At 30.9% G+C, this 14,748-nt stretch overlaps 1 protein-coding gene across 5 annotated transcripts; it reads right to left on the minus strand.

Moving 5' to 3' along the window:
- Positions 1-2,174: 2,174 nt before the first annotated feature.
- LOC137812987 (histidine kinase 4-like) lies at positions 2,175-10,202 on the minus strand. 5 transcript variants are annotated; one of them, XM_068615256.1, is made up of 13 exons: positions 9,941-10,202; positions 9,726-9,847; positions 8,283-8,643; positions 7,883-8,116; positions 7,627-7,796; positions 6,898-7,116; positions 6,628-6,814; positions 6,476-6,527; positions 6,146-6,375; positions 5,822-5,920; positions 4,929-5,644; positions 3,564-4,061; positions 2,175-2,950 (listed from the first exon to the last, which is right to left on the minus strand). In XM_068615256.1, the coding sequence occupies exons 3-13, from the start codon at positions 8,577-8,579 to the stop codon at positions 2,653-2,655; spliced, it is 3,000 nt and encodes a 999-aa protein (XP_068471357.1). In that variant the 5' UTR covers positions 8,580-8,643; positions 9,726-9,847; positions 9,941-10,202; the 3' UTR covers positions 2,175-2,652. The 5 variants fall into 5 exon arrangements, with proteins under 5 accessions (XP_068471357.1, XP_068471355.1, XP_068471356.1 ...); XM_068615254.1 differs by having other exon boundaries at positions 9,404-9,847; XM_068615255.1 differs by having other exon boundaries at positions 9,695-9,847; positions 9,941-10,189.
- Between the last annotated feature and the right edge of the window lie 4,546 nt (positions 10,203-14,748).

Raw genomic sequence — 14,748 nt, forward strand, 5'->3', positions numbered from 1 at the left:
GAATAGAGGTTATAGAGGTTGCATAAGCAAAAATGTTTTCGACGGTACACAAAAAATTATTTAAGAATATTTTGTTTAAAACACACTTTCTTCTTGCAGTTTTACATTTTTTTTCTGCACCTCTAATTACGAAACTAATGGATAGTTTATAACTATTTTGAAATATATTTTATGAATTTTGAATTTATCATTCTAAAATGTTTTTTTTATTTTCTTGTTTTCTATTTCATTAAGCTTGTAAAACACTTTATTCTAAAATTATCCAAAACTTTCTATATTACAAAACTTTATTCGAATTATCCAAAACTTTCTATAACTACAACACTTTATTTTAGAATTACGCAAAACTTTCAATGTAATTATGTAATAGAGATATTTCGAAAAATATAGGGCTGAATCTAAAAATATAGGGGTGTATTTAAAATTATGAGGGTGCAGGAAGAAATACCACTAATTAATCTATGGGGTTCATTAAGGTGAATTGACAAATATGACCTTGTAAATGTAACTTAGAATTGAGGTTGAAATTGTGGAATGTTTCAAGAATGGCCACAACAATTCTAAATCTCACTTCACCGTTTTTGTAAGCCAAACACGGTCTATCACTGCCAAAACTCAAAACAATAGAATTTCTGAGTATGATTTGAACAACAACGACACAATCTTATCATATAGCATGTGATGGAAGATTCATAACAAGTCTCACCTTCTTTATTCATTGTTAAAATTTAAATTAACATTTCAAGTAAATTAAAATTATAAAAAATATACAAAATTCATGTTAAGTCAATAAAGTCTAATCCAGATATTTCAAGAATATAAAATAATCTATTTTGAAAGTTTAGTCTTTTCTACCCTCTGGAAGGATAAAACGGAATAAACAAACCTTTCTTTCAATTTGGTTTATTGTTATGCTAAAATAAATAGATATTTATGCAGATGTATTTTTTCAACAATATAAGAATAATATAATTTTAATAAATATTAATTTAAATAATGTTATTCATTTATATAATAAAATATATTATTTATCTAAAATTTTCATTTTAAAAATATTTGTAGTAAATAATATTCTACAATCATCTACACATTTAAATTCTTTTGCACTTTTTTTTTTCACTTTTCTCAAATTGGAAAATAAGGATAAAGGAAATGTTATATGAGAATTCTCCCTTGAATTTGTTATTACATCTGAACAAAATACCTTAAACTTTGACGTACACTTTCTTAATTCAGATATTATAAAAAGTCATCAACAAAATTAATAAGGAACCATAACAGAACATAACATAAAATAGAAGTAGTTTTATTAATTTGGTGACAAAAGGAAGAACATAGACATATTTAGTATTATGCAGGAAGCAACATGGTAGCATTTATCACATAACATGACATGACTTTACACTGTGTTGATGATTGAGGAGAGCTACTTGTCTTGATGTGTTCCTGTCCCAGGAAGCTTCTCCTTTATTTTCTCTATTATTCCTTTCTTCTGCTTCTCTCCACTGCTGTTGCTTTTGCTGCTATCATAATCTTCTGCTATCACTTGTGTACTGCCACCACCACCACCACCAGCAACCCCAACACCAATGGTGTCTCCGGTGGTCTCCATTTCCTTCTGAACAGGATCCTTACTGATAGGAACAGCACCATACTGGTTCTGATATTGTGCCATAATTCTTATTTTTTTTATGTTTTTCTTCAAACTTCTTCTACCACTTTCTCACCTAATTTATATATGTATGCACTTAATACACATTTATTCATTCATACTATATACAAGTCATGCTATGTAGAGAGGCTGCCACCTCACTATGCTTGCTACCATCTCTTGACAAATGTTGCTTCACATTGCTTGTGTTTGCCACGTGGATCCACCACCATGCTGTACGTGTACATTTTTCCTTCTTTCCTAAAAAATAATTCATTTAACTTTTTCTTGAGTTTTCTTCTCAAAGTTTCTAGTCTGGTATGAGATAAATACTTATTTTTATGTTAGAAATCACTATAAATTTGACATAAGCTGATATATTAAGTAATATCATATATAGGAGATGAATACTTTCATTTGACAGTAATATTGATGACATAAAATAGGAGATGAATACTTTCATTTGACAGTAATATTTCATTTTGTGAAGTGATTTTTTTAAAGGCCATGGGAAGGAATTGGGTGGATGTAGCCAAAAGCATATGGCAAATGCATGTTGAGATCAACCATGGTACAAGTATGGTCATGGCACTGTTAGCACCAACCAACCTTTTTTCTTCTGAACAATAATAGTAGTAACTAACCAAATCTTATACAAGACAATTTTACAGAAAATGGATTTCAAAACTAAAAAATAGAGACTATAGAACCCCTTCTGATAGGAGTATCGAGATGCCAGAGAAAAATGTTGAATTTACATGATTTTCCTCATCCCTTGGGAGATCTGTACACTGGTTGGGGTGGTAGTGGTATACATTTTACTTGGATTCAGACCATGTTCAGCTGATCATTAGAACTGATCACTGCATATGCGTGTATAGTGTCGCATGCATGCATAACCTCAGATATCTTGAAAGTGATGCTCTTCTTCTGTATGTTGAAGCACATTCAGATCACTAGCAAACCATGAAAAATGCCAGCAATGAGAGTGTTGAATTCAATTAAGGTGCTTTCCCAGTTCTGTTGCCATTCTGTAATGAGTTGTCTGAGGTAGGCTTGGGGTTGAAAAACTTTGCAACTGCTTGATACAGATTCTCTTCCTCAAAAGGCTTTGTTACATAACCATCCATTCCACATTCCACGCACTTCTCATATGTTGCTTGAATTACATCTGCTGTCATGGCCAATATAGGTAAATGGTACTCATTTTTCCAGCCATTTCCTTCACCACATTCACCATTCATCAGACGCTCATTTGCCTTTCTCTCCATATCCCGAATTTTTCCAGTTGCTTGAAACCTACAAATAGTTTGATGATATATTTATTTAGAATCCATCTCATCTCAATATGAAGAGGTGGTGATGGAAGAGTCAATAACAAGCTATGTAGCATAGACAATGGTAATGATATGGACACTGACAGGTCACCGACATGATATACGGATAATATCTAAAATGAGATAGGTATAATATCTAAAATGTGTATTTTTGATATACGTATAATCTCTGTAAAACACGAAGACACGGATTTATATATTATATAATTGTAAATTATATAAAATAGACAATAAAGATTTATGTATACAAGTTTCAATTTTTTTTAGCAGAAAAATATTTCTCATAGTTAATTCAAATGATTTGTTTCTTATTTTTATAGTTATAATAAAAATTTATAATTTGAGATTTAGAAAATTAATGTATTTCTCTATTTTAAAATTGTGTTAAAATTGTCAGAAATCCAACAAATATTTTTGAATTAGACACTTTATCGATACGTGTCCTATAAGTGTTGGTGTTCGATATATGTCCTCCGTGTATCCAACATGTACACGCCCTTTAAGACAAAAGGTTGAACCTCATAGATAATAACAAGAGATCATGGATAAGAACAAGAGATATAATAAAAACGTACCCGTCCATTTCTGGCATTTGAATATCCATGAAGCAAGCATCAAAATTGTGGGGCAATTGAAGCATTTCAAGAGCAATTTTACCACTTTCTGCACAAGTCACATTGGCTCCAAAATTTTGTAATGCACCTGCAGCAACCCTCCTATTTACCCTATTGTCATCCACCACTAATATCTTTTTCCCACAAAGAAGGCTTCGTGCAAAAGTGGAACCTGTGTCTTTTCCTAGCTGCCTCTTCTTCCCCGTTCCCATAACTTGTTGAAGACATGCAGCCACCATGCTGGCTCTCAGAGGCTTCATGATCACAGTATCACTGAACCCTGCTGCTTTAGCTTTATCAAACTCAGTATTAGTAATGTTGGTTGCAAGAAGGATCATTTGAGGTATCTTAAACACATGCCCGTTCTGTTTCCAGTCCAGTTGCCACACATTAAAGATCCCATCCTCTCCGCAAATCCACGAGTCTTTCTCAACAAAGATCATGTCAGGCTGAAATATTCTGCCATATCCAACAAGTTTACACAGTGAATGAACTGAACCACATTAATATCTCAAACAAAAATGATATCTAGTTATTTTTTTATATAAAACTTTCATGTTCGGTATCACTATACAACTTGATATCTTAGCTATGCTGAAGAATATTTATTAACTAGAGAAAACCACTTCACTATCTTATTTCCTTTATATTATTAGAGCTTAAACAATACTTAACATGTCCATATGAAACTTGAAATAGAATATTTGAAATGCTAAAATCCATCCATAACATCGAGAAACAACATATGAAAACTCACTAGGACAACCTCCCTACTAGAAAATCATTAAATAAAAATCAATTCGAGAGACAACAAATTATTAGTTTCTATAGTGACTAAATTAAATACTATTAAAATAATTATTAATATCTAAATTAGTTTTTATTATTGATAAATAATTTTTAAATTGATATCTAATTAACTACCTAAGTTTTAGCTATCAATTATTTAGACTTTAAAGTTGGTATCTAAAACTTTGGTATCTAATTAGATACCGATTTAAAAATTATTTATCAATAATAGAAACCAATTTAGATACCAATAATATTTTTAGTCTCTAAAATAGTATCTAATTTTATCAATATAGCAACTAATTATTTTTTGTCTCTAAAATTGATTTCTATTTAATGATTTTCTTGAAAATCATAGAAATCTGCAGAAAATGCATCTTGATGAATATTTCAAATTCAATTTAAAGAGCTTAAGAATTATAACATAATTCATAAGCATATGCTAATGTCAATTACTAAAATGTTGACACTGCTGTTTGTTATCACATTCAGTTTCTTCATGATTGAAAACTACAACAAGAGAAACTAAAATCTTACCCTGAAGTCAAAGACCAATTTTTCCCACATAAAGAAATAGCCTTATTGATGCTATTTGCAACTTTGGCCTGAATCCCAAGTCTCTTCAGATGGTATCTAGTAACAGCTGCTCTAACAGGTTTTGCATCAACCACAATGGCTTTAAACCCTCTAAAACTGGAACGCAGGTCTTCCAAGTTATGTTTCTTCATGTCAATTATTGAATTTTTCTTAGTAGTTCCAAAATCTGCACTGAATGAAAAGGTGCTCCCAACCTGGGGTCTGCTTATAAAACTTATCTCACCACCCATCAGTTCAACCAAGCACTTGCTTATACTCAAACCAATCCCAGTACCACCATAATGTCTTGAGGTTGAGCTGTCTGCCTGAACAAAAGGCATGAAAATCTTATCTTGGGCTAAGAAAGGAATACCATTTCCTGTGTCCTCCACACTCACCATCAAGGTGACTTGCTCATAAGATTCACTGGCCACCTTTTTAACCGAATCATCGAAGAAAAATTCTTCATCCGCGATCAGATGCTTAAAATTGTCCCAGCTGTTCCTCTCATCAGCTGCTTCATACCCACTTAAAGTTTTGAAATTATAACCACCACTAGACATATGCACAACTTCTTCTGATCTTCCATTCAGAAAAGTGTCAATTTTTCCATTCACTGTGGGCACCCTATTTTCAGCTAGATGGACTTTCACAAATATATGTCCTCGCTCAGTGAACTGCAAGATTATAATCAGTAATGTTACTATTTTGCTGATAAATTACTGATAAGGATTCAAACATGCTTTCAATAGTTAAGAAAATGACAAAGTTAAATTAGAAAGACATTTCAAACACACATACATGAATGAATATGCACACAACATTAGACAAGTTAACTTGAAATTTTCACATACTTTAACAGAATTGCCAACAAGGTTTGTTACTATTTGTCTGAATCTTCCAGGATCTCCCATGACAATATCTGGAACTTTATCGGAAACAAATACTGCCAGCTGTAGTTCCCAAAACCATATTGAGTCCACGCCAGAAGAATTGTGAATAGGAAGCCCAGTAAGGACATTGTCACCAAAAGACATACGAATCCAGAAAGGTGAAACAGAGATGAAAAAGGAATAAGATCATTAGTTCAAGAAATACAAAATAGAATTATGAAATTCTGCAAATCATAAAGCTAATGATCTTCAAACCTTCACAACCAATTTAGCAGCTAGACATACCTCTAAACCTTTGTGCCGAGACTTCTCAGAAGAAAGAGAAAGGACATCATCAAGTATGGATCGAATGTCAAATGGAACTGTTTCCAGGTCTAACTTGCCAGCTTCAATTTTGGCTCGGTCAAGCACCTCATTTATCAATGCTATCAGAGCCATCCCACATGCCTGAGCAGTCTGAGCATAATCTAGTTGAGTCGAACTCAATTCTGTGCCTAGAAGCAGACCAAGCATTCCTACAGTAACATGGAGTTTCAAGATAGCATCATTAATAGTAATGAGAAAGTAGGTATGAAAGAATGTTACTTTTTAAGGTAGAGAAATATCTGATGTTACCTAAAATGCCATTCATTGGTGTTCTAATTTCATGAGAGACAGTAGCTAGAAACTGATATTATAAAAGAAACAGTTTTAGTGGTCAGGAAGTGATAAAAGGAAGTGATAAAAGGAACTAATGAACTGTGATGACAATAAGCCAGGAAAAGTACCTGTGACTTGGCAATATCAGCTGATTCTGCACGGACTTTTAATTCCGCCATTTTATGAAAATCATCCTCTACTTTGACTATACGATTTCCAGCACTATACAAAATATAACCCACTAACAAAAGAATCACAAAAAATAAGAATGCTGTGGTAAGTGCTATCCAATTTGTTGGTGCCTTCTGGTGATACCTGTTTAACAACTTGATGGTAAGCATCTGCACACCAAACATTGAAACTTCTTTACAAAATGTAGAGCAGCCAGAGACACCTACCTACATATCATTTTATGTTTCCTGTATGGATCTCCAAAATCAAGCTTACTTTCATGGACAAGAGACATATCACCTTCTTCATCTTGCTTGCCATACATGATTAAGGGATCAGTAAAGTTTGTGATGTCATATACGTTCACCAAAATTGCTTGGTTACCAGCAAGTTGACCAAGTAGATTCTCCACAAGGGACTCTACATCAAAGGATCCTCCAACATATCTGCATCCAATTAAAAAGTTCGTTGACACCATGGAATTTAGAAGCTCAGGGATAACATAAAGGCATCACATTGAACCAAAATTAACAAACTTATCCTACAGGTTTTCTATAGAGAGGAATTCCGGAAATCCAACAACAAGCCAGAAAGGAAAAGAAAAAAAACGACTGGTAGAACAAAAGTAACTGTTACAATGGATATGAAACAGAAGTAGTTATGGCATTTAGAGGAATTATCAGGGTTACAAACTGAGTCTTGAACTTCAGAAGAGGTGAAGTCTTCAGTAGAATTATAATTATTATTATTACTATCATCATTATTTTGGATTAAATAAAAAGAATATTGCACTTACCCACTAACGCTCTTTAAAATGCATCATTTTTGCATTAATGCAACTAAGATTTTAACCATCCCTCCTCATCCTCTTACCACCCATATGAGCCACAAGACAAACACCAAAATGTTGTGAAAGCAAACTTGCCACAAGCCAAAAAGAATTCACAAGGACATACCCAGCTGTTGCTTTAATGCGCTCTTCCATTGTTGGCTTTTGAGGGAGCTTAGATTTATAAACAGGAAATGTCAAAACCACACCAAGATGATGAGAACCCAACAGCTTGAAAGGGCTAGTAAGAACAGCATTCCCAGTGGCCCTAGCCCTCAAAATATTCTCTCGGTCCTCCTGAATCACACAGAGATAAATTAAAGTTAAAAAGCTATGGACTGATAACACAGGCAGAAACAAAGTTGAAAAGGTTTGTAATTTACCTCCCCGGACATCATATCAATAGATTCAAGGTAAGAAACAGTTTCTTGCGCAAATATCACCGGGGCATACTCATCTCTAACCAGAGAAGACTTTCTTTCCATTGTCTTTATAACCCATCCATGTTGCTTCTCAAATGCTTCTCTCTCCAAGTTAACCACTCTTTGTGCATAGGCCACCCCACTGAGCAATGGCCGTTCAAATGCTGTCCTGGCTGTATACTCTGCAAACGTTTCCTGGTGAGCAACAAACAATAGTCAAGATATACAAAAATCTGAGTAGAAAAACCACAAAGATTATATCAGAAGAACATGATGAAGAAATTAGAAATGAGAAAAAAATAAATCCAACATGTCATAACTAGTTCCAAATACAAAGCACAATGGAAGATCAAGCACAGACCTGGTCAATTGCAGAGGGGGTTCTGTAGTAATGGAAGGTTGAAACAAGGATGGCAAGGGCATGGACATGGTTGACACTGACACTGAATTGATCTTGCAGCATTCTTGCCCTTTGATCACAGAGGCTACCCAGCACCTCTTTTCTTCTGACTTTAGTGTCAGCATCCATTTGAGTATAGATGCACCAACCAATTAGAGCCATGAGAAGGATCCACAGCATCAAAAGCTTGGGAAGCCATGCCCTATGTGCCTGAATGAAAGTGTTCTTTCCATTGCTGCCTGCTTGCTCACTCTTCATCTTCAAACCAAGACCTACCACCAACAATTTCTCTCTGCGCCTATCTCTCTTCCCTATTCATTATCTATAAAAGTTGGAAGAAGCCCAAAAATAACTGTGGTTAGTGCTTTATATAGGAGGACTTCACTTTGATTAAAGCTGAAAGTACTCGCAAAAACTAAGACACTTTTCTCTGATGGTTGGAAGAAAAAGTCACAGATCAAAACTCCATGTACGGACATCACTGCAGCATTGTTTTGCGCGATTCAAAACTCAGAAAGAAGAAGCAAAAGCAAACTAAGCACAATGAATGATTGACCAATTGGACAAACAAATTATTTTCTTTATTTGATCTCCTATTAAAAGAAACCAAGTCTATTTCAAAATCCACCACCCAAAAAAGGAAAAAGAAAAAGAAAAGAAAAACATCTCACTCACACAGACCCAGAATTTAAAGGGAAAAAATTTGAGAAACAAGCACAACTTTCAAAAGATGTTAAAAAGAAAAAAAAAAAGCTCATATTCCAAAGTACCACCTTCCCCTCCCCCAACAGCCAATATTTGTGTGTTTCAACAGAGTTTTGGAATTTAAGGATCAGAATAAAAAAATGAAAGAGAACTCTAATCAACAATCATGCTGAGTAGGCGTGAAACTAGTGTTTGCTTAAGGACAAAGAAGAGCACGTTCGCCCTCTTTCCTCCATATAATAATCAAAGCCAGAGATTGACCCCAAAAACACCATACACACACAGCGAAGCACACAACCCAATGAGAAAGGGATAGAGATGGAAAAGAGGGTTGTTGAGACTTGAGAGCAAGAAAGAAAACAAAAAACCATGTTTACCTGTCTGTACAGGAAAGAGAAGAAGGTGGCTGTACAATGAACAATTGGAACCAATTTGGTTTGGTCTTGATCTGAGTGTGCCCCCCTTCTCTCTCTCACACCATGTACTTGTTTATTTCTTATACCCTTTATTATTCTTCTCTCTTATTTACTTTTTTCTTGACTTAATTTAAGCACCTAACAAAACTAAATCGAATTTTCCCGATTTTCCCAGATACGCTGTTGTCCCCCTTCCACTTCACAGTTCACACACACACAACACAAAAATATAGTACACAGTCAAGTCAATACCTCTCTCTCTCTCTCTCTCACACACACACACTCATTCTTTGCAACAATGCTAATGAATTTCCTTTCACACCAACTGTGTCTCACTGTCTCCTCCCCAAGTTGGTAATCTTTTTCAACAGCTTCAGAAGAAACTCAACCTCCCAATTCAAAGAACTGCGAAAGCATGAAGAAGCTTTTGGTTGGTTTGGTATGGACTATCATGCATCATGGACCAGTGAGTGAGTGAATGAAGTGTTAACTAATTACCTTTTTGGTGTTTTTTCCAACTTCGGGATCTGTATGTCTGAAAAGATTGAAACTTTCCACTCTATTCACTTCAAGCACGACACTTTCATGCAACCCGAATCATTTTTATTGTTTCACTCACCTGGGTCTTTCTCAGTTCACCATTTTCTTGTACTTTTGTTGCGTTCCAACGTTAGGAATTGAAAGGGCGAAGAGAGAGAAAAGAAAAAGAAGGAGAGAGAAAAACCAGAAACTGGAAATCGCAATCACAAATCTGAGCGATAATGACATGGCGACAAGGCGCGGATCTTATTCCCAACTGAATTACCGGAAATACCCTCATAATATTAATTACTTAATTAATTAATTAGTTGGTTTGTCTTTGCTCTTCTTGTGACTTTCAACACCAATAACCCAATGTTACCTTCACACAGTACAAGCAGTTATTTTAGTTATTTTTTTAGCTTTTCTTTGACAAACTAACAAGACATTAGTTAATGTTTAATTATAAAATAGCCTATCATTATAGAAATGCTGTTGCTAAATTATCACTTTGTGTTAGACTTGTTGCATTTTTTTTTCTTAAATGTCATCTATGAGCTTTGAATACGTTTAGGTAGACCTACATATCAGACATTGATACTTTGTAGGATATGTGTCGGTAAAATGTCTAATTCAAAAAATATTAGTTGAATTTAAGATAATTCTAACACAATTTTAAAAAAAAAAATTACATTTTCTAAAAATTAAATTTATTGTATAAAATCTTATTGTGATTATAAAAATAAGGAATAAATCCTTTTGAACCAGCTAAGAGAAATATTTTTCTGTTAAGAAAAACTGAAACATATTTGTACAATTAAATATTTATTTTCAATTTATATAATTTATAATTATATAATATATAGATTTGTATTTTTGTGTCTAACATTTTAAAAATTATACGTATTTCTGTATTTGTGTTCGCGTTGTATTAGTGTCTGTGTAATTGTCTATGCTAAATAGAGTGTTATTCTTAAAAAATAAAAATAAATAAGAGTAATATTTGAAAAATGTATTTATTTTGATTTAAATATTATTTTGAATTTTTTAAAACTAATGATCAAAATAAAAGAGTCTTTACCCGTGAACATAGGCTTAATTGGTTGGTACAATATGTACTTTTTCCACTATGTGCTCCACTATCAACTTTGTCAAAGTCAACTAATATTGTTGTTGTTATTTGAGTCTCAATTGGGTTGGAATATAAACAATCACTTTTACTTAAATTCATTCTTTAAAAAAATTATGAAATACTCAAGTTTTTTTATTTGGATGAGAGGACGGAAATTAGAAAAGTAGAAATTAAAAAATAAATTATTTGTATTAAGAAAATAAAAAAGTTAAATATATATTAATTATTAATATTTTATTTATTATTTTATTTATTTATATTATTATGGTAAAAATGTAAATATTATTATATATTTAATTATGTTGAATGTAAGGACCCGAAAAATTGTTTATTAATCAAAATGGTATAAGGGAAATGAAGCATGAATATTTTAATATTAATATAAAAACTTATCAACAGAAAATATTTGTTATTTAAACTTTATTTCAAAATTACCATTGAGTTTGAAATAACAGGAACAACAAGTGTAAGTTCTGTTTAGTTGAAGGTACTTTATTAAATGACAAGTAGAAAATGAATTAAAAATCACATATTGACTATATTAGATTTATGTGTGGAAAACATAATTTTTATGCAGGTGAGTATGTTTATTGGGTAAATTTCATTTAATTAAAAATTCGATAGTTTTGTGCGGTGTTTTATGAACTTTGAAGTAATATGTTTTTTAAATATTTTTAAATGTTAAAATTGGGATATCTTATATTATTTAACTAATATATTATATTTGAACATTATTATGATGTAATGGTTACTAAATTTAAATTTATTAACATTTAAATTGAGTTAGATGTATATGTATGAATAAAAGTATATGATGGTTTGGTTGTGATATAATATCTTGTATGTTGTAGGCATAATTATTTTATCATGAGAGAATATTGAATTGAGATGTTTAAAGTTGTGTATTAATTTTGAAACCTGAAAGAGATTATCCTAATCATACTAATATTGGATTCATATTGAAAAAATATTAGGTGGTGATAGTCTAAAGAAAATCGTATAATCTAGTCTGTAAGAAAATTTGTGTTTGGTAAGTAGGTTATATTGAATTTATTGAGTAGATTAGTTCTTATTATGTAATAAATTGGTAGTTATCAAGAGGTATACAGTGTGAACATTAAGTTATGTAATTGTCATTGAAAATAATATATCTACTTTTTGTTGATCACCTTAATCAAATAAATAAATGTATTATATATATGGTAAAAAACTATGGAGATTCCTTCAAATTATTTTATAAAATAAGAGTACATGATATAAGAATTTAGGGTATTAAATTACCTTATAATGCTGGTTATTATTTATTAATTTTGATAAAAGATAACATTATAACATATAAGCTTATTCGTCATGATTTATATGTTATATTTTTTTTTGTCTCCTTTTAAAATTAAATTTTCAAGGTATATGGTTTTTCTAAAATTGCATATATTATTTAAGAATGAGTATATATATATATATATATATATATATATTTACAGTAAAATAATTATAGAAAATACTTACCAGTCTTTTCCTTGAGTAGAAAACAAATTTACAGTGTTATAATATTATAATATAATTTATATTAAAAATTGTTTGTCATGTAATTTTTATTTTTTTACAATAACTCATTTTAATAGTTTTCTTTTTATAAGTATTCTAAAAAGATATAAAATTTTAACTAATGACGAAAACCAATTTTAAGTGACTTAAACAAATCATGTCTCACACTAAAGCAAATGATTCAGATGACTAATAATGATAATTATAAGGTTGTTAATTAGGTTTTTTTTATGTTGTCATCTCCTTAATAGAAGCTTGGTTAGATATTACTTCACATATTTTTTATTGTTCAAATCTCCACTTGCATGTGGCTCTAATAGGACCCAATTAACATGTTAAATCCCTTTCTAAATTAAGACACTAGCTGGCAACAAACTGATTTGACATAATAATAATAATAATAAATATCATTATTCTTACATTGATTTGTTTTATTAGACAAATTTACGATCAATTTTGACAATGTAGTTTAATTACGATTTTTTTAATAAATTTATAGTTTAAAATTTAATATTTGTGTATGTTATAATCGCTTATGTTTAAATGTTTAGATGCATTGTGGCGTAAACACACAGAAAACCTAGCTTTAGTTTTCCTTTTTGAAAAAAAACAAAAATCCCATTATCATAAATTTAAAATTCAGTAATCATATGTACGTTACATTTAAAACAAGTTATAAAAAAATCCACTTTACACCTTTCAATAATTTAAAAGATTAAGATAATTTGTATGTAAAAAAAAGATTAAAAGATTAATTATTAAGATTTGATTAAAATATAAATTTAAGCGCTAACATTAAAATTATATATACGAATCATGATATAAGTTTTAAAATTGACCACTCACATGCATAAATAAATATAAGTATAAAAAAATGTTAACTATAACACCATTGTAGAAAGAATCATGAGAAAATAATGCATAATAGAAATTACCGATGGTATATAAAAATGTAAAATTAATTTTAATACGAAAGAAAAAATGTTAGCAACGAACGCTTATAACTTTCTTACCTAATTAAGTATAAATTTGGTTAATAATAAAAATTACTTTAAATATTAATAATTATTTTTTAGATTTTAAGATAGTATTTAATTTAATTAATTATTTATTATTTTTAAAATTAATTTTTATTTAATAATTTTTTTGTTTGATAACCCTGAATTAAATAAAATAATAATAATTTGTGATGAGATCCACGTAAAATATTTCTTCATTGGTATTAAAAGAAATAGATATTTTCAAGTCAACGATCAATTATAATTATCGATTAATTGGGCACACAAATTTTTTTTTTCCAAACTTAGTTTTAGATATAGTTATATCTATTGCAGTCTTTAAAACAAGTCATAATAAGTAGTACATACAGCAGAAGTAGTACATACAGCCAATATTTGTTACCAAACAGATACTGTTTATTTATCATACATATACAGACTCTGATCTCTTCATCTTCTTCAATTCACTGTACTTTCTCTGTCACATTTCCTTCTTCAAACACCACCATTTATTACATTGCATGCAAATAAATTGGATTTTAATGTTTTGCATCATAACATTCTTCATTTTTATTTTCATAATAAATTATGAAAAAAAGCTACAAGACGACTATACCTAGATTGACATGCAAAAGTATCAGAATAAATGATAGAGAGGTTGGAGATTGTATCGGTGGAATCCATAGGATCGATTCAAAATTCAGCATTCGATTAAGTTCGACTGAAACAATTACACCTAAATAAAAAATTAATAAGACTAATAAAAAATCAAGTACTAAGTAGTACATTCGTAATCATGAGTTAAATCCTTAATCTGATCCAATAACAAATTATCTATAATAATTATATAAATAAGTACATATTTCAAGAATCATGTGTATTATCATCTAGTACTAATTACACGAGTGTTGAAGTCTTACTTAAACGTCGAAATGTCTTTTGTAGACATCATCCGAATCCGAAGATCGTATAGGTGAAAAGTAGAGAAATATATATTCAAAAAGAAGGAAGGGCAGACCGACTGACCAACTGATATATAATAATGAGATTATGGTAATCTTATGTAAATTATTGTATGGCCTTGAAAAAGGACAAATATAGTGGTGAGATTG

This window comes from Phaseolus vulgaris, chromosome 2 (genome assembly GCF_000499845.2).
Source record: "Phaseolus vulgaris cultivar G19833 chromosome 2, P. vulgaris v2.0, whole genome shotgun sequence".
Classification (NCBI taxonomy): domain Eukaryota; kingdom Viridiplantae; phylum Streptophyta; class Magnoliopsida; order Fabales; family Fabaceae; genus Phaseolus; species Phaseolus vulgaris.

Bases quoted from the DNA above. Each gene is read 5' to 3' on its own strand.
- LOC137812987 (XM_068615256.1), bottom strand. From the start codon at position 8,579: ATGAAGAGTGAGCAAGCAGGCAGCAATGGAAAGAACACTTTCATTCAG. The intron at 7,117-7,626 runs GTATGTCCTTGT...AATTGGATGCAG, and splicing joins CGCATTAAAGCAACAGCTGG to ATATGTTGGAGGATCCTTTG. The intron at 6,528-6,627 runs GTACTTTTCCTG...TTATAATATCAG, and splicing joins CTGATATTGCCAAGTCACAG to TTTCTAGCTACTGTCTCTCA.